The 27,122-nt window shown below is 54.5% G+C and overlaps 1 protein-coding gene across 4 annotated transcripts in view; it reads right to left on the reverse strand.

Annotated features, from left to right (window-relative positions):
- Nucleotides 1-26,085, reverse strand: part of SEZ6 (seizure related 6 homolog) — a 58,368-nt gene extending 32,283 nt beyond the window's left edge. For 2 of the 4 annotated variants that reach the window (XM_054458765.2, XM_054458764.2), the window contains exons 1-2: nucleotides 25,446-25,664; nucleotides 932-1,588 (exon numbers count right to left, since the gene is read on the reverse strand). In XM_054458765.2, coding sequence (XP_054314740.2) covers nucleotides 932-1,588; nucleotides 25,446-25,500 — 712 coding nt within the window. In that variant the 5' untranslated portion in view covers nucleotides 25,501-25,664. Of the gene's footprint in view, nucleotides 1-931; nucleotides 1,589-25,445; nucleotides 25,665-25,737; nucleotides 25,788-26,000 lie in introns of those variants that run through there. The other 2 variants (XM_063656092.1, XM_063656091.1) reach the window with 2 other exon arrangements.
- Nucleotides 26,086-27,122: the final 1,037 nt, after the last annotated feature.

Genomic DNA, 27,122 nt, shown 5'->3' on the forward strand with positions numbered 1-27,122 from the left:
GTCTCGCTCTGTCGCCCAGGCTGGCATGCAGTGACGTGATCTCAGCTCACTGCAAGCTCTGCCTCCCGGGTTCACGCCAGTCTCCTGCCTCAGCCTCCTGAGTAGCTGGGACTACAGGCGCCCCCCACTACGCCCGGCTAATTTTTTGTATTTTTTAGTAGAGAAAGGGTTTAACTGTGTTAGCCAGGATGGTCTCGATCTCCCGACCTCGTGATCCACCCGCCTCAGCCTCCCAAAGTGCTGGGATTACAGGCATGAGCCACCGCGCCCGGCCAATTTTTTGTATTTTTAGTAGAGACAGGGTTTCACCATGTTGGCCAGACTAGTCTTGAACTCCTGACCTCAGGTGATCCACCTGCCTCGGCCAGAGGTTTGTTTTCTTATTGCCATTTTACAGATGAGGCTCAGAGATGAGATGTTAAATAGAATTCCAAGGGTCATGTTATAGTTGGAAGAATCAAGATTTTTCTTTTTTGAGACAGAGTCTCGCTCTGTTGCCCAGGCTGGAGTGCAATGGTGCAATCTCGGCTCACTGCAACCTCTGCCTCCCAGGTTGAGTGATTCTCCTGCCTCAGCCTCCCGAGTAGCTGGGATTACAGGTGCCCACCACCATGCCTGGCTCATTTTTGTATTTTTAGTAGAGATGGCGTTTCGCCATGTTGGCCAGGAGGGTCTTGAACTCCTGACCTCAGATGATCCACTGGCCTCAGCCTCCCAAAGTGCTGGGATTACAGGCATGAGCCACTGTACCTGGCTGAAGAATCAGGATTTGAGCTCAGGTCTATCTGGGTCCAATCCACACGCCTCCTGCAGGCTGGCCCTTGGTGCCAAAGGGCAGGGCAGGCTGGCACAGTGTCAGAGACAGGCTTTTAGGGGCCCCGCAGCCTCCCTCATCCCCATTTCCACATCTGCAAGCCAGCAGGTAGCTGACCTGGTGTCTGGACTGTGGTGATGGTGGTGGTGGTAGTGGTGGTCTCCTCATCATCTCCTGAAGCTGTGGAGGAGGTGATGGTCCCCTGGATCCTGATCCCTGCACCCTGGGACACAACCTCTGGAACCCATGGCCTTCCCATGTCTCCAAGACCCTCTTGGGTTGGTGTCCAGGCTCTGCTGGGGAGTGTAGTGCTGGCTGTCTCCCCTGGGCCTAGGGTGGGCACTGCCATGCTGGGCCCTGGAGGTAGGGGAGCTGTGATTCGAAGCATAGGGGACTCTGACTCCAGACTCCAGGGTCCCTCCTTGGACTGGGGCTGAGTGGGTACCGCAGCCATGGCTGGAGTGGGGCTGGTAAAGACAGGGCGGCTGTCCTGGTTGGCCAGGCGGGGAAGGGGACTTGGGGTGAAGGGTGTAGGTGGGTCGGGCTGGAAGGGCAGTGCTGGCCTCAGCTCCTCATCTCCCTTCTCCAGCCCCTCTTGTAGGAATTCCTCAAGCAGTGGGTGGTGGTTGAGCAGCTTCAAGGTGGGGGCTGTTGTGACAAAGTGGACGCCTCGTTCTGGCTGCTCAGGTGTTGGGGCTGCTGTCAGCTCGCCATCTGTCTCCTCGATGCCTGGGGCTTGTCCTTTCCCCGCGGTTGGGGCCTCTAAAGAGAGTCCTGAAATAATAAGGGATGGTCAGAGGTTCTCCCCCTGCTCCAGAGAGCAGCATCACGCCCAACTCGAGTAGTGGGGGGACCCACTGTCTTTTGACAGAGCCCTGAGGAGTGTGCTCACTGCTGAGAATCACGGAACTACAGAATTTGTGAACTGGAAGTGAGGTGCTATTACATACTTCAAGGGTGGTACATGAGAAATTCTTTCTCCTCCAGCACCAGAGGCAGACATTTCTAGCCCATCCATGCACTATTTCCTACTGTTCTCAGGTTCGGCCTCAGAATCCTCCTCAACACAGCACTCCACGAGGTCACACCTGACACCTCAGACTGACATGACAAATATTTGTCATCCCTAATGAAGAGCAGAGGCCTTATTTTACTAGTGAGGAAATAGGCCAGAGAAAGGAATTGACTTGCTCAAAGTCACGCAACCAATTGAATTGAGATGAAAACCTTAAGCGAGCGTAAGTGTGTCCCACCACAGTGTCTTTCCTGCCTGAGATGATAGGGCATTCAAGTTCATTTCCTCTTCTCGGTGAACCTGCTAGTCATTAGCCTCAGGAAATGCGTCACATATTTGGGATTTTATTTTAGATTTCCTCATGGTTGCATGACTTCTTTTTTTGTTTGTTGGTTTTGAGACAGGGTCTTGCTGTGTAGCCCGGGCTGCAATGCAGTGGTGCGATCATGGCTCCACTGCAGCCTCAACCTCCCAGGTTCAAGAGATCCTCCCACCTCAGCCACACTCCCCACACCCCCACTTCTAGTAGCTGGGACTACAGGTGCATGCCACCATGCCTGGCTAATTTTTAGAATTTTTGTAGAGACGGAGATCTCACTATGTTGTCTGGTCTCAAACTCCTGGGCTCAAGCAATCCTCCCACCTCAGCCTCCTAGGGATTATAGCATGAGCCACCGCACCCGGCCATGGGTGCATGACTTCTTTGTTAGGGGCCCAGTAGTTTCTCTCAGTTCTCAGAAAATCATTTCTTTTGTACTCTTTTCTGTTTTTATGGTCCTTCTAGAGCAGTAATATGAGTAGAGTGGGAAGAGCCAAGTTCTGGAGCTAGGCAGACATAACTTCAAATCCCAGATCCACTACTCTAGGGCTGTGTGCCCTCAGGCAAATAACCCAAACTCTCTGAAGCTCAGTTTTCTCATCTGTAAAATTGGGTTTCCTTTTTAGGATTGACTGAGATAATATTACATCCCGTCTCTATTTGATATGTCCCCCTGAGTTCCCTTAATCTTTCTGGTGACACTAATCAGGTTCCATTTAGGGCAGGGTCAAAAACAGGTGTAGAATGGAAATCTAGCATGCTACCCACCCACCCCCTAATCCATGGTAGGCATTGCTAATCAATTTTGGTTATTTCTTGCTAAGGCCACATGGGCCTTAGCAACTTCCCTCTCACAGTGTTATCCAGGCAGCCACTACCAATCAATGAGATTGGCTCTGGGGGATGAAACTGATTTGCTATCTCTGGTCCGAGGTACAGATTGCTCTACTATTGATTATGTTGACTTATTCAACCACATAGCTGGAGAGATGATGCATATTCTGCTTGTGGCCCATTCGGCTCCCCAGATCCTTAACTGCCAAGAAAAGGTCAATGAATGCTGGCTCCAGATTCAGCTCATACAGAATTTTGCCAGCTCTGAGAAGCCTGGGAGGATATTTCTGATCCTTACAGCTCTCAAAATGGCTGCACGAGGACTTGAAGGGAAACACAGCCAGGGTGAGATCACAGAGTTTGCAAGGAGAAGGTCGCTTCCTCCGCACGTCTGGTGGTGGGGCTGTCATTCCAGAGGCTCACACCCACTCCATGGATTGGCAGGCATGAGGAAGCAGCAGATGGCCTACGTTCTGTTCAGGAGACCATAGCAGCTCTGATGTGTCAGACAAATGGGAGGAGGGAGGAAATTGGATGGGGGAGGTGGGTACAGGTTGGAGGACTCTCCATTCTTCTGGGTCAGAGGAGCTTGGGCACCCCGCAGCCCTGAGAAACCAGGACCAACCGCTATCTCCTGAGATGCCCACTAAAGCAGCCCATCTGTGTCTTGGCATTGTGTGCCAGCCACTGACAACACCGTCCAATCTAGATGTCCAGCCAGGCCCATACCCCCCAGAGCAGATGGTCCCTGTCTTTCATCTGAATCAGTTACGGAAGGTCCAGGCAGTGCCTGTGACATGCCAGAACAGGGCTCCTCTTTTTGCCCACCCCCCAGATGTCACACAGGCTATGCCAGGTAAGCTGAGACTGATTCTAGCATGGTGCAAGGAAGGGGGGCTTTTCTAATCATATAGATTGGAGCCCCCTGGATCTGGGCATTGTTTATGCAGCCCGTTTCCAGAGTACCCAACAAGAGATGTGGCCCTTGGCTCTCAGAGTAGGTACCTGTGTGACTCTTTCCTGGGAGAGGGAGTGCACAGAGATCCTCTAATTCAGGAAGTGACCAAGGCAGGCATAGCTCTTCCTGCTGGCTGCCAGGTGGGTGCTGAGCAATGGAGCAGCACTAATGGGCACCTCCCATCACTGTCGATTGCACTGATTGTGCTATCTGGGATTGAGATAGCACATCAAACGGGCAAATTGATTCCAAAATCAGCTGCCACTTGGTCCCAGCGGGTGTCACCCACTGTCAGAGAGGGTAAGATAACCTCCGGGAGACAAGCCATTTCTGGGGAGAGGGCATCTCCAGACCCCCTGGTTGACTCTGTTGGAGGCCTGAGGCCCTGAGACCTGCCCCCTAGTTTCCCAGGATTGTGGCCAGTGGATAGGGGCTTCTCTCTGCCTGGGCTGACTGAATTCAGGGGTGCAGGGACTGACAAAGGGAGAGTATGATATAGGTGACAGCAGAAGAAGGTGGCAGGGGCTCCGATGCCCAGTCTCATCAGGCACTACTGTGTCAGGCCCTTCCCAGACCTTGTATCATTTAATGGATGCTGCGCCTCTGGGAGATGGGAATTTTATTTCCATTTTACAAAGACCTGAAGCCTAGAGAGCTGAGGCAAGGACTCGCCTGAAGTCTCGCAGTGACGCAGCTGGGATTTAAACCTATGATGATTTGGCTTCAAAGCCCTAGGTCTTTCCACATACCCACCTGCCTCATGGAAGGGGCAGACTGGAGCTACACAGCAGAGAACACTCCAGCCAGTTGAAACTAAGTCCAGGGAGAGGCTCGGACTCGTCGAAGATCTCATGCCATTTAGAAGTCTGGGGCCAGAGCTCCTGGCATTGGGACTTGGGTTGGGCCCTGGTTGAGCAGGCCCTCAGGAAGCCTTCTGGCTGGGACCCAGGGAAGCCCCCACCGTGTGCCTGAAGCACATTTGAGCCTCAAACCCAAACCGGAGACCCAACAACACTGCTGTGCAGGGCCAGGGCACAGAGCCACACAGACCTGGGTTCAAGTGTCAGTTCTGCCACTTAAAAGTCATGTGAACCTGGCAAGTTGCCTCTCAGAGCCTTTGCCTCCTCAGCTATAAAATGGGCACTTTGGAAGGGTTTTGTGGAAATCTGCATGCTCTGAATAGCAGAGTTCTGAGCTGAGGGAGAAGGCCACAGTCAGAGGTTAGGCAGCCCCTGTCAGGGGAACACTGAGGCAGGCTTCTAGGGTAGGAAGGGGCTGGCCCTTGGCAGGTAGGGCTCTCTCTTCTCTGGGGGACTACCCATGTTCCATGTTGGGTGGCAGCATGTGTGACCCTGAGGATGTCAAAGACCTCATCCATAAAACAAGGATAATACTGCACCATGCAAAGGGCAGTCACCTTCAAGGCCCTGCATGTCCGTGGGGGACACAGCGGTGGGCCGCAGCAAGATCGTCCCCCGTGATCTCCACTTGCCAGGCCCACCTGGTGCCAGAACACAGGATTCACTCCGCAGTTGCTCAGTCATCCCCTCCCGCAGGGCCGGGGGCTGCATTCTCCAAGTGGGCTGGGTCCGGGAAACACCCCTCCCCTCCCCGCGGGCCATCCCTGGTGGAGACGGCCCAGGAACTTCCCAGCGCCTGCCGCCCCCAGCCCTGGCATGGCCCCGCCGCCGCCTGGGCCCTCCCCCCGCATTAGCTCTTAAGCTATGCAAATAGACATCGGAGGGAGCCCTGTTTAAAGTATTTAGACGAAATGAAAAAAGGCTTTCATCGGCACTAATGAGCCATTCAGGATGCCTCCCCGGTGGATTCTCTCCCGCTCCCGCCTCCCTGCCCGCACCGCCCCGCTACGGCCCCTCTTGGGATTGGAGGCCCCTTCCTCCCAACCCCAGCCTGGGACTCCCTGGGAGGAGCGCTTACCCCGCCCCACTTCCCAGGGCCCAGCTGGGTGAGGGTGGAGCGGAGGCCCCCTGCGCCCCAGCCCCACCAGATCTGGATCGGGATGGGGGGCGGGGCCCAGCCTGTGTTTAGGGGAAGGCTTAAGGACTGGGGCCTTTTCTAGCGTCCAGCTAAGTAGGTGTTATGGCCTCTGTCTTATAGATGGGGAAACCAAGGCTCCGTGAGGCCCAGGAGGTTGCCCAGGTTCACAGTGGTGGTGTGCCATGGAGCTGGAGTCATTACGCAGTGCCCCAACCTGGGGGAACCGCCGAACCGGGCAGTGGTGCCATCTCAGGGCCAGCTAGCCTGCCCCTTCAGCGCTGCTGTTTCTGCAGATCTTTCTGTACCAGTCAGCCAGAAAGCCTTGGGTTCCAATCCCAAATCGATGTGACACTAGCCGTGTGACCTGGGCGGGGGCTGCCCACTCAAGCCTCTGTCTGCTCATTTGTGGAGTGAAGACATACTGGATTTGGGGAGGGCTCATCTATGGACAGACATATACTGTCACCCACTGCAGCCTCTGGAAGGGCAGGCAGCACTGCCTGTCACTCTGGCAGCCCCTGAAGAGGTGCCAGGCATTTCCCAAGCCTCTGGCCCCTCCGAGGTGGGCAGGCACGGGAACCAAAGTTCTGGGACGAGTTCAGGCCTGATCCCCACCTCATGGCAGCACCAACTGTCAGCTTTAGGGGAGGGCATGACAGCGTGTGGGTACAAGGGGGAGCCTGAGGGACAGGGCGGGCAGGGGGCCCACTCCTCTGGGTTCCAGAGGTTAAGCTGGCCCAGCACGGGGACAATGAGAATTTAATGGGATCCATTTATTATCCCATAAAAGTTAATGAGTTTATTCTGGAGGTTCCCTGGCCCCTTTCAAGTTTTAATAGGGGATTAGTGAGGGCCTGGTCCCTGCAGTCCCCTATTATCCGAGAACCTGAGGGAGCTGAGAGTGCTTGGGCCCCCCAGAGCCAGAGTCCTCGTTACAGTGACAATTCCACAGGCCGAGCCCTGCCCTCTGTACTGTAAGGCCCCAGCTAGAGGCTGGCAGGGCTATATAGGGCCACTGGGATCTGAGGCCTAGTTCTAGAGGCTTCCAATTCCATGCGCTACTGAAATAATTACCCCCACAGTGTCCAGCACCTGAGGCAGGTTTGCTGCTATCCATCTGCTTGTATTGACAGGGAAAGCAATATAACCCCCATGAGACAGATGAGGAAACCAAGGCCCTGAGCAGGGATGTGGCTCCTCCAAGGTCACCCAGAAGCTATGGCTGAGCCAGAATGGACACATTCTGTCTCCTGTGGTCTGTAGCCAGGAAACTGGGGCTGGTAAGAGCTGCCATTCACTTACTCTGTGCCCACTGTGTGCTGACCATGCACTCAGTGCCCTCATACGTAATTTCTCATTCTCTCCTTGCTCCAGGGAGGTTTGGGACATTATCCCAAGAGATGAAGACACTGAGGCCCAGAATGGTTATGTAACTTGTCCAAGGTCACGCAGCTAATGATGGCAGAGCCTCGGACTGGAACCCAAAGCTGGACAGCCCCATAGCTCAGATGTCTACTGCTCTTGCTGGCTTTCGGCTGTAGCACCTGGGGCCTCCTATCTCCCCACCAAGCTGGACACCACTATCCTAGGGCACTCGTGCCAGGAGCCCTGCAGCTTGAATGATGGGGAAGGGTGTTCTGGTTGTGTCCTGGAGGGGCAGTTGTTGGGTTGGACACAGAGATACACTGAAAAGGACCTTCTCATTGTCAGAACAGGTGCCTTCCCCGTTTTGGCCCCATTTGCTCATGTGATTCTGTCTCCTTGCCATGGCTTCTCTACTCCTTTGTCCCTGCAAACTCTTCCCATCCTTCACGGGTCAGTTCCTATCCTCCTCTGGAGAGCCATCCTTGCCTGGCCCTTCTCTTGACCTCCTGGGGGCACTTCCTAGTGGGCTCCTAACACATGAATGGCTTGTGTCCCTGGGCAAGGATCCAACAGTGGGTATCTCTCTTCCCATTTCTCTACCTGGTGCTAGGCATAGTGAAGACTGGGCTCAGGGCACACTGTTTCCAAGCCCCGATTCTGCCTCTCTGCACACTCAGAAGGCAACCTGCTCCCCAAAGTGCCTAGCCCTTGGCCAGCAAGGTGGGCAGGAGCGGGTCCTGCCGGGAGAAGATGGGCAGCCAGCGCTTGGCAGTGCCCCATCACAGCCACAACCGGCAGTTGATGGGGAGTGTCTGCTGGCACAAGCTGATGGGTCCCCATTGCCCCAGACTACCCTCTCTTCCCCTGCCACTGATCATCCCCATCACAGCCTTCCACCACCCTCTCTTTCTTGGTCAACCCCTGCAGTCCAGTCAAATTTGGATTGCAAATATGAATGGGGGCACCTCCTCTTGGCCAGGCTCCAAGTAGGGCAGCGGCTGGTTCCCAGAACCTGAGCCCTTGTAGCCTTTGTGAGCATTTCATCCCTCGCTCACTTACCCAAGAGGAAACCAAGTCCAGAGGGTTTTCCCAAGTCACACAGCAAACTTGGGGCAGGGTTGGGACTCAGGTTGGGGCTGGGACATCTAGCCCAACTACTGGGAAGAGTGAACCCTGCAATCTGGAGCTGTCTATTATCTGTGGGCATACCTCCAGGGACAGAGACCCCACTGCCTCCTTAGCCATCCTGGTTGGGGACAGGGGTAACTGTGGGCTTTGGCATCTCCAGAGTTGGGGTCTCATTGTCACATGGAGGGAGCATGGGTGGAGGTAGTGGGCACCAGATAGGAGTCAGGCCATGCTATCCTCGTCCCACCCCTGACAAGCCAGGTGCCTCAGCACAAATCACTTCCACAAGCTGAGTTTCCATATTTTCATCAGTAAAATGGGTCTCTGCCAGTTCTCACAGTCCAGGATCTAGTGAACCATGAAGGGCTCTATGAATAAAAATATTGAATGCTGCTGTTTACTGAGTATACATTTACCACATGCCCAGCAACACTCTAAGTGCTTTATCAGAATTAATCCCTATAATAACTTTATGAGACGGGAACTTTTATTATCCCATTTTGTAGATGAGGACACTGAGACCCAGGGAAATGCATTAGCAGTTTGGATGCTAATGCAGTCTGATTCAAACCTGGGTTGTCTAGCCTAGAGCAGCCCTGTCCAATAGAACTTTGCGATGATGGAAATATTTTTATTTATTTATCTTATTTTTAGAGATGAGGGTCTTGCCATGTTGCCCAGACTGGGCTTGAAACCACCTTTGCCAAAATTATAATGGTGAGAAAATTATGACCGTGAAATAGATGTGATCTAACCAACTCCATCTTACCTTTAACCTCCAGACTGCCCTTGGTCATTCCTGGGTATGGGCCAAGCTAACTTTGGGAGAAATTTAGTTTATAGTTTAAATGATAATAGCCCTTCCCAAAACTAAACTACCTTTTAAAAACTAATGAAAGAGGCCAGGTGTGGTGGCTCACACCTGCAATCTCAGCACTTTGGGAAGCCGAGGTGGGTGGATCACCTGAGGTCAGCAGTTCGAGACCAGCCTGGTGAAACAACATGGTGAAGCCCCATTTCTACTAAAAATACAAAAGTTAGCTGGGCGTGGTGGTGCACACCTGTAATCCCAGCTACTCAGGAAGCTGAGGCAGGAGAATCACTTGAATCTGGGAGGCAGAGGTTGCAGTGAGCTGAGATAGCACCATTGCATTCCATCCTGGGCGACAAGAGTTAAACTCCATCCCCCACCCACAAAAAAAAAAATAAATAAATAAAATAAAATAAAAGACCACCAGGTTTGGAGGATGAGAGGGGCCTGAATTCTGCTGAGATGTAGGCATAGTTAGCAGCCGTTATTCTGGAAGTCACAAGATTTGCAACTTTCCCAATTACTCCTGTAAATAACATCACTATTGTAGAACACCCGATTGGCTTTTTGAGATGTCTTTTCAGGCTTTTGCATTTCTTTTTTTCTTTACTCTGTCACTCAGGCTGGAGTGCAGTGGCATGGTCTTGGCTTGCTGCAGTCTTGACCTCCCAGTCTCAGGTGATTCTCCCACCTCAGCCTCCTACGTAGCTGGGATTACAAGCATGTGCCACCACACCCGGACAGTTTTTTGTATTTTTAGTAGAGATGGGGTTTCACCATGTTGCCCAGGCTGGTCTAGAATTCCTGAACTCAAGCAATCTGTCCACCTCAGCCTCCCAAAGTGCTGGGATTACAGGTGTAAGCCACTGTGCCTGGCAAGACTTTTGCATTTCTGTTGACAAGATGGCTCCACCTGGCTCAAGACTCGTGACTCCCGGGTACTGCGGCCCCCACCCAGAAGTGGACTCAGTGTAGGAGGACCATTTTCCAGACCCCTATGATTTCATTTCCAACCAATCAGCAGCACCCAACCAATCAGCAGCACCCATTCCCCATCCCCCGGCTATAAAAATACCCTAGCCTCCTTCAGGCTTGTAAGGACGACTTCCAAATAATAATAATAATAATAATAATAATAGTAAAAAAAGTAAAAAACCAAAAAAACACCAAAACCCTAGCCTCCAAATATTCGGGGAGGCTGATTTGAGTAGTAATAAAACTCTGGTCTCCCATTTATTTATTTATTAAAAAAAATTTTTTTTTTGAGACAGTCTCACTCTGTCACTCAGGCTGGAGTGCAGTGGCATGATCTCGTCTCACTGCAACCTCTGCCTCCTGGGTTCAAGCAATTTTCCTGCCTCAGCCTCCCAAGTAGCTGGGACTACAGGCATGTGCCACCATGGCCAGCTAATTTTTGTATTTTAGTAGGGATGAGGTTTCACTGTGTTGGCCAGGCTGATCTCAAACTCCTGACCTCAGGTGATCTACCCGCCTTGGCCTCCCAAAATGCTGGGATTACAGGCGTGAGCCACCACTCCCAGCCTCTATTTATTTATTTATTGAGACGGAATCTTGCTCTGTCACCGAGGCTGGAGTGCAGTGGCAAAATCTTGGCTCACTGCAACCTCCGCCTCCTGGATTCAAGCAATTCTCCTGCCTCAGCCTCCTGAGTAGCTGGGATTGCAGGCGCCCGCCACTGCGCCTGGCTAATTTTTGGTATTTTTAGTAGAGACAGGGTTTCACCATGTTGGCCAGGCTGGTCTCGAACTCCCGACCTCAGGTTATCGGCCTGCCTCGGCCTCCCAAAGTGCTGGGATTACAGGTATGAGTCACAGCGCCCAGCCAGTTTACATTTAAATAGCCACATGTGGTCAGTGGCTACCATAATGGAAAGTGCATATCCCTAACTGACTTCTCAGCCTTACAGTATTCACCACCTCTCAGTGAGGAAGAGCCCAGGGTGGGACTCCTGGAAAAGAGTTAAGATGGGGTATCTGCTCCCCTCCTTTTGGGTCTGGGAAAACTGCGGCTTGGGATTGGCAGGGAGAGATGACAAGGAGCCCTGGACTTCTTCGAGTTTTTCAGAAAGGCCTCGGGGAACTGAGTGTAGCAGCCACTCATTCCTCAGGGAGGATTCTTGTCATCCACCGATGAGGTTTGCTTCCCAACCTTGGCCATGCACTGGTGCTCTGAGGGTTGGATGTATGATGGGCAATTCTGGAAGCTCAGACGGAGCCAGTTTAGGAGGATTTTATGGGTGGAGGACAGCCAGGAACACTTAGCCTCGTACTTTGCCCTCACATGTGTGTTCCAGGGGAACGTTTGCTGCGCTCTGTTGGCTTGCCCCTGCCTCACTGCCCAGCCAGCAGCACAGAGGGCAGAGTATCTGGCCTGGCTACTACCCCAGAGCAGCTGCCTGGCCTCGGGCACAGGAGAGGCACTCACATTTACTGAGCACCTGCTATGGGCCAGCCATGCACTTCACAAAGAGCTGTCTTCCACCTAGAGTGGCAGCCCTTTGTGCTTGGAATCAATAGTTTATGCTTGGCCTATGAAGAAACTAAGGCTGAGAGGCAAAGTGAATCCTCCTAGTTCACACAGAGGAAAGTGACAAATAAAGAGTTTGAACTGAGTCTGCCTGTTCCATAGCCTGGGATGAAAATGTCTACTGCCTTGGCTGCTGCTTCGTGTGAGCATGTGTGCACGTGCGTGCATGTGTGGGCGTATGTGTGTGCATGAGACCGGGGGTGTGTGTGTGTGTTCAAATGCATGTGCATGTGCAGGTCCAAATACATGCCTGCGCCACAAGTCACTACCATATGTCCCTGCCCAAGGATGCCACACCCTGGGACCTGGCTTCAAGCAGTCCCCAAGCCCAGAAAGGCCCTATCTCCCAAAAGAAGGGATATATTTCTCTCCAAGCTGGCTGTTGTGCCCCTTTTTCACTCTGCCCTCTCCTTGGGCCCTGACCTGACCCACCCCAGGGCCATCTGTCCTGGACAGCGTCTCAGGCTCTGGGTGGGTAGGGGAGGGAGAGACTAATTGGGGCTGCGGCTGGGCCAGTCCTCTCTCCTCCAGTGTCCCCTCCCTCCCATGAGGCTGTGACCTGGGGCCCAGGGGAGAGGGAGCTTCCAGCTAACTGCCACATTCTCTGCTTTCCAATTTACAGTCTAATATGGTCTCGCCACTGCAGAGCTGGGGGCTGGAGAGGTGATGAATGAGGCCTCTGCTCCTGCGTCACCTGCTGCGCTCTACACCCTCCCCTGCAGCCCTCTGTTCCCCTCTCCTGTTTGCCTGCTGGCCCTGGGGACCCCAGCCCTGCCTGCCTACAGTTCCTCAGACTGGGCAGGTGGCACTAGAGCTGGGGGCCTGGAGTGGGGGTTAGGTGAGAGGGAGGGACTGACCTTGAGGTAGGGGCAGGAATTGACCCCAGCCCCTGGGGTAGGATGGAAGGAATGGTCTTCTTGGCATCACCCCCTCACCAGTCTGATAAATAATCAATCTGCTGTACCTCACCCTGCTTATGCCAGCTCCCAGGAGTGTGGCCAGGGCAGAGTCCTAGGTAGGGCGGGAGCTGGGGACTGGGCTTCGTTCTCTCCCTGGAGGGGTTTCTGTCCATCAGCTCCTTCTGTCCATCTGCTAGCCGCAGGCCCCTTCTCCTACCTGCTATGTTAGGAGGCAGAGAATGAGGAGCTACCCACTGGCCCCAAAGTGGGGGTGTGGGGCAAGTGGGCAGAAGTACGTGGCCCTGAGCTGGGTGCTCGGCTCACAGCCCTGTCCCTATGCCAGCCACTTCTACCACCACCATATCAGCAGCAGAGACCATATTTCTCTGAATGGAAAATCTTGGAGGTGTCAGCTGGGACAAGGAAGGATGTGGAGGCAGGAGCTGCATTCTCCCTGGATCCAGTACCAGGGTCAGCTCTGCCCAGCGCAGTGGTGAAGTTGGGGGACAGGGGTTGATCTAGGGAGGAATAGCATCCCCTTCATCCTTTGCCCTACTGCCTCGCTCCACATACCCACCAAAGACAGTCCTTCCTAGCCGTGGAGCCCAGCAAGACAGGGCCATGAGGTGCCAGGGCCGGAGAGTAGGTTCCTTCCTGGGCCCCAGGCCAGCATCTTTGGACTACTGCCCCCTCCCAGCCTCTACCCTGAGGTTCAAAAGGCCACACCACTGGGGCTGTTCCAGCACACGTGTCCACTTCTGAGCTGAATTACCAGCCTGGCAGCCCCAAGCCTCTGTGGCCTTTGGGTCAGATGAAGAGGCTTGTTTTGTGCACCAGGACAAAAGTTACCTCCCTGACTTTGTGACCTTTGCCGTGTGGTTACTTTTGTCTGCTGCATCTGGGAGGAGATGAAGTTGGAGAGCTTGGCTGTAGATGGAGGGGCCCTAAACCCAGACCTCTGGGCTACCCTGATGCTGAGGTGAGCTCTGGCCACTCCCTACCCTGGAGGTCCCTAGCGTGTCTGTTCTTAGCTGTGGAAGCTGAGGAGCCTTGTGAGATCTTATTAGAAGGCCTCGAGCATGGAGGGAGCTCTGCCTCTGACAGGCTATGCGACCTCGGGTTTGCCCGGCCTCTCTGGGCCTGGCCGGCTTTTCATATAGTACTTGGTTACTGACTTTTTTTTTTTTTTTTCCTTTTTTGAGACGGAGTCTCACTCTGTCTCCCAGGCTGGAGTACAGTGGCGTAATCTTGGCTCACTGCAACCTCTGCCGCCCAGGTTCAAGTGATTCTCTTGCCTCAGCCTCCCGAGTAGGTGGGAGTACAGGTGCCTGCCATAGTGCCCGGCTAATTTTTGTATTTGTATTAGAGACAGGGTTTCACCGTGTTAGTCAGGATGGTCTCGATCTCTTGACCTCATGATCCGCCCGCCTCAGCCTCCCAAAGTGCTGGGACTACAGACACCCGCCACTGCACCTGGCTAATTTTTTGTATTTTTTAGTAGAGGTGGGGTTTCACCGTGTTAGCCAGGATGGTCTTGATCTCCTGACCTTGTGATCCGCCTGCCTCGGCCTCCCAAAGTGCTGGGATTATAGGCGTGAGCCACCGCGTTCAGCCCGGTTACTGACTTTTTAGTCTTTTGGGTGGGTGGGACATAGTCATTGATGCTTTATTATCAGTGCTCAACCCTGGGGGCTGATGGAGCCTCTGGGTGGGCAGGGGTAGAGGAGGAGGGGGCTTGGCATGGTGGGGGACTGTGCTCTGTTGACTTGCCACTTTTCTTTTCTTTTCTTTCCTTTCCTTTTCTTTTCTTTTCTTTTCAGACAGAGTCTCACTCTGTTGCCCAGGCTGGAGTGCAGTGGCGCGATCTTGACTCATGCAAGCTCCACCTCCAGGGTTCACGCCATTCTCCTGCCTCAGCTTCCTGAGTGGCTGGGACTACAGGCACCCACCACCATGCCCGGCTAATTTTTTGTGTTTTGTAGTAGAGATGGGGTTTCACCGTGTTAGCCGGGATGGTCTCGATCTCCTGACCTCGTGGTCCACCCACCTTGGCCTCCTAAAGTGCTTGGATTACAGGAGTGAGCCACCGCGCCCAACTGACTTGTCACTTTTCTTTTGTGTGTGTTGGAGCCTGTCACCTCATCTCCCTCTGCTGAGCATCTGCAGGGCTAGGCTGTGTGTATGTGTTTGTGTGTCTGTGCGTCTGTGTGTGTGCACATGTGTATGTATGTAGCTGTGTGAGCATATTTGTGTGTGTGTCTCTATGTGTGTGCATGTATGTCGGGGGGTGGTACATTAGGTGAGGAATAGGAGTCAGGGATGGAGGTGTGAGAAGAGGGCCTGGAGAGAGCGCTAAGGTTTCTGGGCAGCTGCTGTGTGCTAGACTCCATGCTGCCCCATCATCTACACCATCTGATTAATCCTCTCCATCCCACAGGTGGAGAAACAGGGTCTGAGAGCTGATGTGACCTGTGGGAGGTGGTCTAGCTGGGCCTGGGAGGCAGACCCTGGGGCACCCTTGTCCTGCTGAACTCAAGAGACAGACGGAAGACAGATGCAGGAACAAAAGACTTTGAAAGCAAAGATGGCCTGCGACCAGAGGACTCCCTCCTTGGTCTCTCAGTTCAGACCCTTGAACTGCCCTACCATACCTTCTCCCAGCTGGTGCCAGTTTCCAGAGCAGCTGCAGCTGGCGGTGGTGGGACCCAGGGTGAAGGCTCAAGGGTGTGGAAGGCAATGAGCTCTAATGGTGGCCTTTTGGCAGAGTTGAGCTGTAGTAGGGGCCTGAAGCCCCGCTGGGGAGTGCAAGGACAGTACTGGAGGTCCCTGGGTGGGCCACCTCCTCCAGGCGTGCCTCCCACCTCTCCACATTGTGACACTTTGAGCTCCTTTCTGCCTCTCCCAGCCTCTGTGTGGGAGACACAGAAGCTCCAGCCTTATTGCTTTTTTTTTTTGGAGACGGAGTCTCTGTTGCCCAGGCTGGAGTGCAGTGGCGAGATCTCGGCTGACTGCAAGCTCCGCCTCCCAGGTTCACGCCATTCTCCTGCCTCAGCCTCCCGAGTGGCTGGGACTGTAGTCCCAGCCACCACACCCAGCTAATTATCTCCAGCCTTATTTCCAAATGGCCTAGGGAGGAGTCACTGGAGGCCTGGGCTCTGCCCTTAGGGACTTGACGAGGTTGTGGGGGCAGAGGGAGGTCATTGTGGGACCTCTCCCATCCCCAGGCAGGTGGAATGAGCTTCACCTGCCCCAGGGTGTGGGCCCTGCACCTGTGGGCTATCCCAGGCACCTTTTGTTCTCCAAGGCCTTGTGGGCCTGAGGGGAAGGGGCCCCGCCTGCCCAGCACTCCAGCCCATGAGGCTGGCCTGGCCCTTCACTTCCCCAGCAAACCTGATTGGGGGAGGGGAGGGGTGCAGAGAGGCTAAAAATAGCTGCAGCAGCTCCAGCTATGAGTCTCCTTGAGGGGTCAGTGGAGCCCAAGATTGGGGAGGAAGAGACTGGAGTGGGCTGCAGGGAGGGAGAGAGACCAGCCTGAGCTGGGGCCTGGTGTACCTTACACCCAGTCCACAGTCCTAGGATGCAGGGACAGAGGGCACAGACATGCAGGGACATGTGAACACAGACACTCAAGGACAGGTGAACAAGCCAGGCAGAAATGCACATAGACATGGCTACCAGCACACCTGGGGCTTCCTCTCCCCAGAACTTCAGGAACACCAGACGGGCCCAGCTGCACAGCTCCCAGCCTCTCAGGCCTGTCTCTTGTCTCCACCTTGTTTTGACCTCCAAGGACCCTGCAGAGCTGGGTGTGTGGACACCTTGAGTTGACAGGGCTAAGCCCTCCTCCCTTGTCTCTTTCAGTCTCCTGTGTGTGCGGCTCAGGGTAGGGAAGGACCAAGGGTCACCAGAGGCAGCATCAGGGATAGAGTTACAGCACAGACCAGAGTTAGGGCACCAACAAGTGGCTGTTGGCTCAGGAGCATCACTCTACCTGAGCAACAGGCTCTTTCTAGCCTGGCTAGCAGGCAGAGGGAGGCATGGGAGAGAAGTGATTGGACCCAGTAGGGCAGGACTGGGGCTCTGCCAGGAGATGTGTGGGGATTGAGGGAAGGGGGCCAAGGGGATCTAGAGAAGTAAATGGATGACCACTCTCGAGCATGCGTTGTTTGATCCCACCTTCACACCTTTGCCCGGAGATGCCCCCTTTGCCAGGGGCTCTTTGGTCCACAAAAGTTGACTCCATGTCTTACCTTTCCTCTAACCAGCCAGAAAATAGGGCTTCATGACAGGAGGGCGCCTGTCAGCTGCTGGACCAGACGTTTCAAATCACCAGCATATCTCTTTGCTAGACGTAAATGATGCCTAAGACAATGTCCATCAGAGCAGCAAGCCAGGGTGAAGGCCTTAGAAGCACCCTGACCTTGGTCTCTCTGCATTGCTAGTCTCACCTTCTTGGAAAGACCCAAACCAGCTGGCAGTCACCGCCACCGCTGCCTCAGCGGTCCAGCTCTGGACTCCTGGGTTGTATGATTCAGCCCCTCCAAAGATGCCTGACAAATCAGCCTCTCCTGATGATGGACAGCTCTGGCTGTTGGAGGGGCTCCTCTCAAGGGGCCTTGTGGTTTTTTCCCAGTCACCACCCCCCCATCCCGATCCTTTGATCTTCATGCTGCTCTACAAAAGAGGTGGGGCAGGGACAGGCATCATGAATTCTCAAGGAAACTGAGGCACAGGGGTGTGACACAACTTGCCCAAGGTCACACAGCCAGCAAAACCCAGCACTGGGTGTAAACCCTACAGTCCTGACTCCCTGACCAGCCTTCTTCCTCTTATGTTCTTCCTTTAGGACTCCCCCCTCCTCCTTGAGCACAACTTGGCTCCCCACACTGCCTGATGCCTCCCTGCCCCCAACCCCAGGCTCTGGGACTCCTTAGGCACCTGCTGGCTGGTGGGACCCAGGCCAGACACTCAGCAGGTGGCTGCCTGGGGGACAAAGGAGTTGGCACTCAGCTGCTGAGCTGGGAGGGAGGGAGGGAGGGAGGGAGGGAGGGAAGGAGAAGCTATGGGGAGGGAGGAGGGATGGGGCTGGAAGTTGGGGGGAGAAGGGTCCGCTTTGGTGTCTTTAACAAGGAGCCATGACAAAAAGGGTTAAACCAGCATGCACATGAGCATGGGGGGCGCTCAGTGGTTTAGGCACTTTTCACAGTAACCCCAAGTTCTGTCCTCCCAGACTCATGACCAGTTAGAGGGAGGGGCTTGAGGGTAGAAAGAAGAGCCTGTTGGGAGGGGGGATGGAGAGACAGAGAGATGCCAAGGTTGATGCCACAGTGTCAAGGTTCTGGCTGGGCCCTGGGGACCCAGGGGTAGGGAGGGAGGGCATGGGAAGGACGGCATGGTGAGGAGAGATTCTGCAGCACATGCGATTTGGTGCTGCAGAATCCAAGCAGCGAGTCTCCCCCTTCTTTCCCCACCACAAATTCATGATGCCTGTCCTTTTTCCAGCTCTTTAATGGAACAGCATCAGGATCAAAGGAAATCAGGGGGGTGGTGACTGGGAAGAAACCAGAAGTCCCCCCCACCCCTTGAGAGGAGGGTCTTCCAATAGCCAGAGCTGTCCAGTGGCAAGAGAAGTCCTGTACCTGCTCTTCAGGAGCACACCTGACCTGCCACAGATAGGAAGGGTTGTGATGAAGGGCACCCATCATGGATTGGCCCAGGGACCCCAGAGGCTTGCTGGGTCCTCACAGACCTAGAGGCAAACTCTTTTGCTACAAATGAGAAACTGAGGCCTTGAGCAGTCCCTGGCCAGGAGTCTCCTGTCCTTCTGGAGGCCAGAGTAGTTGGATCATATAGGTGCTGTTTGTCATTTCATCTGTATCTCTTTCTATTAAAATCTAACTGGCGAGGTAGTCACAACTGAGCTTATTAAAAAGGCAGCTCTCCTCTAAACTGAGTTCCTTAAGGGGAGGGACTATGTTGTATTCCTGCCGATCAAAGCACCTGGTAGCTGTTGAATAGAGGGTTGCTGAATGGAGAATAGATGGATGGATGGATAGAGGATGGACAGGCTAAGTTCTGTTGGTGTTTGGGAAACAGAGAGAGCCATCTGGGCTGGGTGATCAGGAAAAGAGGGGATGGGAGAATTGAAATAAGCAGAAGGACCCAGGATAGCATTCCAGGTATGAAAAAATGGCTGAGCAAAACTGTAGGGGATGAGTGAAACAGGGCATGCACAGGGTCTAGGATTCACCCTAGCATCCTCATGGCATCTCCCCACTGCCCCCCTTCATTCAGTCCCTGCTCATCTCCTGGCAGAGCCCCTTGTTGCAGATGGGCCTAGCCAGGACTTCCCACCCCACCCCCTCCCTTCCTGCCAGACTGCCTGCCAGCAAGCCTGCAGGCTCTGCAGCCTGAGACCCGGAGACCCGGATTGTTGTTGGAGAATCGGCAGGTTTGTGGATTGTTGTTGGAGAAGCCGCAGGTTTGTTTGCTCCAGAGCCCGCGGAGAAATCCCAACAATCAATGGCCAACAACACTCTGCCTGCGGCTGCAGCATCGATCCTCCCCCCACAGGTCTGGTGGTTTGGGCAGCAGGTAGGCAGGTGGAAGGAAGCTGGGGCAGGGTTGGGCCTTCCCATCTGGGGGCTGGGCCTCAGTGGAGGCTGAAGGGGAGAGGTAGGGAAGCCCAGGATGCCAGGACAGGAGTGACTGGTCCTCTCATTCACAAAGCCCTCAAAGGATTGAAGAATAAGAGCCACCCCACATCACTCTGCTCTGGCCCAAGACTTCAGGGACCATAGTTCACCTGATTCCCAGCCTCTTGTTCTTTCCTGACCTCCAAATATTGGAAAGGATGTTTTATTCCTTTGCCACTAATGACTGAGAAGCACCTATCATCACCAGAAATGTGCTAGAAGAAAGTGAGGGGCTGTTTATGTCTTGGGTCTGTCTGACAACGTGGGTTTCAACTTGATTAATAAAATGCAGATAGTAACTTCTATCTCACAGAGATGATAAGAGAACTAAATGAGCTAATGTATACAAAGCACTTCGTACAGTGCCTGGCACATAGTTGGTACCATATAAATGTTTGCTATTATTGTTGTTGCTATTATTTGGATAGTGATACTCTCCTGGGTTCCCATCTGCCTGTAGTGAAGCTCTCCCCTATGCTGGGAAAGTGGACACAGTGCTAGCTGAAGCCAGGTTTTGTGAAATGGGCAGACACTTTGGAGCAGCCTTACTACTTACTGGCTGTGCAGCCTGAGGGTAAGTGACTTAATCTCTTCAAAACTCAGTTTTTCCATGTGTAAAATGGGAACAACTAATATCTTACTGTGAGTACTAAATAGAAAAGTCATGTGAAAAGCTTGACCAGTGAAGGCTGGGTCCCTAGGGATTCTGGGCCAGGCCTCACGCCTCAATATATGTCTATGGAATGAATGAGTGAATGAATGATGGATGGATGGGTAGATATACCCCAGGGCCTGCTCTTTTAGGAGCTGTAGACCTGAACTATTGTGGTTCTGGATGATTCTTAGGCCTCCACCTCTCCATTAAAGGGCATGTAGGCTCAGAGCTGCTCCCAAAAATTCATGTTGGTCCCTGCAAGCTATGTGAGAGTGTCTGAAGCTGGGAGATGGATGAGGGGGCTATGGAGCCAGATGACATGGATTCATCCTTCCCTTACCTCTTAGTGCCAGCCAAGTCCATTCGAGGCATCCCTCTCAGTCATTAGGGGTAGTGGGTGGGTGCTTAGGGTGGCTGTTATTGGGGGGGGGTCAGGAATTCTGGGCTTTACCTCTGCCAATATCCACCTGTGCAACTCTCATTAATTTATTCAACATGTATTTAATGTCTGCCATGTGCTAGGCTTTGTGCCACTGGGGACACAAGCAGTGGTGGCACTAAGGGGTGACTGGGGAGAGGCTTTAGCCCATTCAGAATGGCCATCAGCACCCTACCCCCGAGCCACCTCAGGCTGATGGCGTGACAGCTTAATTTGTAGAAGGAAAAAACGAAGTAAAGGCTGTAATTTACAGTTGGGATAATTGGCCAACTGTTAGGAAAGGAAAAAAATTCTAACATACAATCTATGTAAAAATAGCATGCTTGCTACGCAAACTCAGCTTCAAGATTCAGTCCCAGCTGCCATAGGCCCGCCTCCCCTTCCTAACCAAGCAGCTGACCCTAAACTTCTCCCGAGCAAGAATTCTAGAGCTTCCCCAAGACATAGTGGGTGAACAAAACAGACTTGGGATCATCTTTGTTGAGTTTAGTTTTGCTGCTGGAGCATCAAGCAACCAGGGACTTGTGACCCAGCAAGATGGGGACCTGGATGGGGGAAGCCAAGGGATGGTGAGAACACAGAAGAGTCCTCTGACCCAGGCTGGAGGACAGGCCTGGCTCCCCTGAGGAACCACATAGTAGATGCCCCTTAAATATGTACTGAAGAATTACAGGAAGTGTCAGCTAAGCTAATACTTGAAGCATGAGGTAGAGTGAGCCAGATTGGTCCAGGAGGGGAAAGGAATTCAGGCAGAAAGGCTGGTAAGAGCCCAGAAGCTATTGAGAACTTGGTTCATTTGACTTGGCTAATTTGGAAAACTGAAGCTAAAACTCCTTTGGCCTGGCTGGGTGGGTCGGCTTCCTGGAATTGCCACTTCCTGTTAGAATTGGTCTTGGAGACCTCCTAGTGCCTGCTTCCTAACACCCAGCTGCAGACCAGTGCTGGCAGCATAGTCTCCGCCGGAAACCTCTTCCGTATAGAACCTCTTCCGTATAGAACCTGGCTCCTCCTCCCTGAGAATAGGCCAGTAAGCTGGGGACCCAGAAATCTGCATGACTTGACAAGAACTTTGAGGCTCTCCTGTGCTATAAGGCATGGCAACTTCCTTTGAAGACTCCAGAAAGTGGAGGTCCAGAGAGGACAGGGGTATACATGAGATCACATGGGAGCCTGGGCTCTTAACCACCTGGGCTGAGAAGTCCCTTCACTAATGTAACCCCTGCCTAATAGGCCCTTTTCTGCACCCTCTTTCTTCTTCTTTTTTTTTTTTTGGTGGCGGTAGGGGTGGGGTTGGTGGAGTGCTGAGCCATGACAGCTCTGCCCAGGTGGGGGCACAGCATTCCTGAGCTGACCCCAGCCTGGCAGATGGGGCTTAATAGGGCTAGGATAGGTGGGGACAAGGAGCACAGGAAGCTGGAGGGCCTGGAACTGGATGGATGGAGGGGCTAAGGAAGCAGGCTTTCTGATATGCTCCCCATATTTAGGCAGGCATGGTAGTACTGGTGGGGAATGGAAGCTCAGTTTCTAATTAAGCCCAGCCCTTGTGTCTCCTTGCTCTCCATTAGTGCCCCACGGTGTCCCCAAGGCATTTTAAGCTGCCACCCTGCTGAGGAGGCTGGGATGGCCGCCAGGGCCTGCCAAGCTTAGACCTATGAGGAGCAAAAAGCCAACTCAGGCTTCTCCTGTCCATGGCAGTCTCTGGGTCCTCCAGCCTCCTCAGAAGCCTGGGGCCGGTGGGCGGGGGTGTGCTCCTGCCTGCCATGTCAACCTCTGGGGTTCTGAACAGAATCTGGACTGTCTCCCATGGGGCCTTGTCCCCAGTACCACTTCCTGATCTGGAAGTGCCAGGCAGCACTTCCCCCAGACTCAGGGCAGCAGCCCCCAGACTCAGGGATGTGCTGTTAGAATCCAGCACCTACCAAGGAGTCTGCAGGAAGCAGCAATTACCATTTTAGGTTAAGGCAGCCCTAGTTTGTTAACCATTGCAGCACTAGGGCTCCTGGAAGCTGAGTCGTCCTTCCTCTCTTTTCTCCTCCAGACCTTTCCTTCCAGACATCATCCCTCAGTTCTTGGCAGAGTGAGCAACCCAGACTAGCCATCCCCAGGCCCCCTCTATCACCACATTCTGAAGTGGAGCTCAGAGAGGTGGAGCAGCAGGTCCAAGGTCACACAGCCATGGAGGCAGCCTCCATTCCCGAGACCCAACCTTACCCCAGTCTCAGCGGCTTCCACCTTCATAATCTCCCTAGGCCACATTCACACATGCAGAGTTTAATTAACTTTATTGATATCCAGAAATTAGGAGAATGACTAAAGGTAATTGCTCATTAAAAATCATTAAACTGACACAGCAGGCTCGGCACACACAGCCCCTTCCACACCGCCTTCTTCCTCCACTGTGGCTGGATGGCCCAGGCACCCCACACAGCTGGGGAAGATACCCCGTGGCCCAAGGCACCCCTGATGCCTGATGCCAATCAAGACTTGGAGGCTGCAGAAGGGAATAAGGGACTGAGCCTGTGAGCTTGGGCCAGGCCCAGCACGATTTTGCCCTACCTCTGCAGCCTCGGCATATCAGGCCTTCCAAGGCATCTGGGCCGTGCCTGGCTACATCCTGCAGTCTGCATCCTGCCTATGAGCAAAGCTCTGAGGGCCTCATCAGAGAGGTGGCAGGGCTGAAAGGCTGAGGGATGCACCCCTCCGGCCGAAAAGGCTCATAGCCCGGGCCTTTGCTACTTTAGGCTCGCCTTCACAAAGCTAAAGTGCCCAGGAACCCTGGGATGGCCAAATGCGCTGCTCCCCACTGAGATGACTCACTATCCCAATGGCTGGGACCTCCAGCCCAGCCGAGGAGAGAGGAGCCTCTGGCCACCCAGCTCTGACATCCCAGCCCTCTCACCCTCAGGCTTGGCACTTCGGGGCTGCTTCTTCGTCTCCCTTGGGGAGTGAAAATAAAGGTCTTTCCCAACAGCCAGACTCCTACCCCACATATCCCATGGGCAGGTGCCCCCAGGGGCACAGGAGATCCTGATAGTCAGGATGGGACACTGCCCAGGGACACACAGACTTGAGGCCACAGAGTGAGCAGATTCCTCCTAACACTCACACCCACATGCCCATCAGGGCTGGTCGGACTCCTGGCCACACCAGTCTTCCTCCTGGATTCCCACAGTCTCACTCCAGCCCTGCAGGGAGCTCTCTGGCTGGGGCTGCCCCCACACACTAGTGGCCTCACACAGTCCTCACACCCATTCACTGCTGACCCCTCACCCAAGATTCTGACCACCTGAAGTGCAGACACACTGGGACTGGCTCCTCTAGGCATGCAGGACCCTGATTACTTTCACATTCAGACCCACAAACTCACATACAAGGCCTTGACTAACTGCCAGGGGACAGACACAGGCCCTGCGCCCTAACGGAGCTGTCCAGCGCCAGGACCCGTCAGGACCCAAGACAGGTTCGGAATTCCTAGGGACATCCCCAGGCAGCTAGGCAGGGATTCAGGCTTCTCCTCCCCGGTCTTCGTCCCTGGGGTGGGGCTTGCCGGACTCTTCCCCTCTCCCCAGAACGTGAGCACACGGTTTCAAGTTCTGGGTGCTGCCGGAGGATCCAGCATGGGCAGCCCGGTGGCGGGGTGAGGACACTGGGCTGTGTGCAAGTGGAGCTAGAGGCTCAGAAAAAGGCTTCTGCGTCTCTGGGGCCACAGTTTTTCTTCCTGGATGAAGAAAACTGCCGTCCAGGGGCCCAGCCTCTCCCTGGCCGCGCTGCCTTGACCTCGGCAGCGGCCTGGAAAGATCGAGCAGGGAGGTTAGAAACTCCCACCCTCACACTTCTCCACATCAGGCGCTTCAAACCATATGGCAAGGGATGGCAGGTCTCAACTCCAAGTGCGGTTTTGCCGACCCTACCAGCCTACTGCAGCGGGAGAAGGACGTGGGTGCCAGTAGCTTCCATGAGAGCTTGTTTGAGCCAGGACGGCAGGTCCAGACAAGACTCTTCCCCGAGGCACGGAACCCCTATCCTCTCCCCAACACTCCCTTGCCGCTCACACCATGGCCAAGCTTCCCTCCACCCGAGACCGATGAAGTTGGGGACCAGACTCCTAGAGGGGGCGCGGAGATTCTCAGGGTATGGGGAACCGGTCCTCCAGAGACGAATCTGCCTCGCAAGTGGGGAGTGGACCAGGGCCAGGCAGGAAGGCAGGCCGGTAGGGAGACAGAGCTCGGGGCAGTGGTTGGGGTGTGTGTGTGTGTGTGTGTGTGTGTGTGTGCAAGGAAAGGACTTTGAGGAGGACAGAGTCTCTATCCCAGGACCTCCGCTGCTGCAGCCGAGGGCAGAGCCAGGAGCCAGATAGGGGGTTCAGGCCCTTGGAGTTTCTCTCTAGAATTGTGCTCTAGGTCCCGACTCCGGCGTGGCAGCGCCAGGGCATGGGGAGGTGAGCGAGGTCTCAACCCCGGGTCCGGCCGCCATCCGGCCCCGTCTCCCCTCAGTAAGAACATGAGAGGCCCTGGAACCGGCGGCAAAGTCGAGCGAAGTTTGGCGGGCGTCAGGGGAAGCGGGACCGCGGGCCGCCAGCTGGACCGTCCGGACTCATTGCCTCGAGCCCCCCGGCACGCGCCCCGGCGCCCTGAGACGCTTAGAGTGTGGCGAGGTAGCGCGCGGGTGAGCGCGTGTGTGCGGGGAGTGGGTGGCGTGATGAATTGCATCAGAGAAATCCCATTAGATCTGGGGAGATGATTAAAGGCGAGGTCTCGGCCGGGCGCGAATGGCGGGAGCCGCGGCAGCTTCCCGCCCGCGAAGCCCGCGCCCCGCCCGGCTTGGCCGGCGCCGGGGGCAGCGCAGCCGGCGGGGCGCGGTGTTTGGACTGGGCAGCCAGATGCCCGAAGCTGGGCACCGGGTCTCCCTTCCCACCCCTGGGGCCCCGCTCCCGCCCCCGTCCTGCCGCCGGACGCCGGGGTTCCTTACCGTGAGCCAGGAGCGCCAGCAGCGAAGGCAGGAGCAGCAGGGCTGCCGGGCGCATGGTGCTGGTTGCGGCCGCGCCCTGGGCTGGGACCGCGGCGGGAGGGCGGGGGGCTTGGTGGGGTTTGGGCGCGGGGGCAGAGCGGGGTCCGGCCGGGGAGAGGGAGCGGGGCCGCAGCCGTCACCGCCGCTGCCGCCGCCAGCGCCTGACAGAATCAGCACCACGGCCAGCGCCTGGCGTCGGCGCCGGGGATCGCCGCGCGGGGCTGGGGGCGGGGGCGCGGGAGGAGCGGCTTACCGTAAAGTCTCATGCAAAGGCGCAGAGACCCAGGGGCAGGAGCCCAGGCTCCCGCTCCACCGCGACTGCCCTACTCATATGGTTGGTGTCATGTGGTCACACGGCCCCTGCCCTTCTGCGCTGCCCACGCCCAGCCAAGCATGCCACCCTCTTTCCTGTTAGCAGCCTGCCAAGGAACCTCAATTAATAGCTCACTGTAGCCTTCTGATTCTCCATGAGAAAGAGCAACACCTTCCCCACCCCTCTCCACCCAATCCTGGTACCTGAGGGCGTCAAGGGTGACCTGGGAAGACATCCGAGAGTGAGGCAGCTGGTGAGGCCCGCGTGCCCTTGTGGCAGTTCCGTCTTGGGCCGATAATGAAGATGGCTTTTGAGCTTACAAAGGACAATAAATTATTACTTTGCGCTCAATAAATGCCAGGGCTCCAGGCAGCTGCATCAGCAGCAAACTGTGCTCACAGAAAAGCTTAATTATCCTGATATTATAGTTAAAAGCCAGTGGCACTCGCATCCTGGGGAGACATTCTTCACTTGGCAGGAGGCAACCTGGGCCAAGCTGTGGGCAGCTGAAGGTAGTATCCTGGGTCCCCACGTAGCCCTGGATCTCCAGGACTCTGCCTTGGCCCCTCTGCAGGACTAGAGAAGCCACAATGACGGTCTATACAGACCCTTCATGCCATCTCTGCCCAGGTTTCTGGAATTGGTGGAGAAAATGGGATAGGCATGAGAGAGGGTTTCCTAGAGCTGTTATTTTATTTTATTTCATTTTATTTTCTTACTGTTTTTAGAGACAGGGTCTCTGTTGCTCAGGCTGGAAATGCAGTGGCACAATTATATTAATAGCTCACTCAAACTCCTGGGCTCAAGAGATCCTCCCACTTCAGCCTCTCGAGTAGCTAGAACTACAGGCATGCACCCCCAAGCCTGGCTAATTTTTAAATTTTTTGTAGAGATAAGGTCTCATTATGTTGCCCAGACTGGTCTTGAACTCCTGGCCTCAAGAGATCCTCCCACCTCGGCCTCCCAAAGTGCTGGGATTACAGGCGTGAGCCACTGTGCCCTAGGGCTGTTTTAGATAGAGACTTGAAGGAGGCCCAGGGGTGTAGCCTGTACTATTAAAGGCATGGAAAAATAACTTTCCAGCGCCCTGCTTGGGCTGAGGAGTCCCAGTGAGTCACAGGGCAGCAAGGGGGCAGTCACAGCTGTGCCATCCTGAGGCTGCTCTTTAAAGGCAAGGGCTCATGGATGGGCTCACTTGAAGAGCTTTAATGGGTACAATGGTACAGGATCCTATGGCTAATGTTATTATTCCCTGTAGAGGAATAGGAAGGCTGAACTCCCTATTGCCCCTGGGAGAAGGGCAGTTTCTTGTTTAGTTTCTTTTT

Source organism: Pongo pygmaeus, chromosome 19 (genome assembly GCF_028885625.2).
Source record: "Pongo pygmaeus isolate AG05252 chromosome 19, NHGRI_mPonPyg2-v2.0_pri, whole genome shotgun sequence".
In the NCBI taxonomy this organism is placed as follows: domain Eukaryota; kingdom Metazoa; phylum Chordata; class Mammalia; order Primates; family Hominidae; genus Pongo; species Pongo pygmaeus.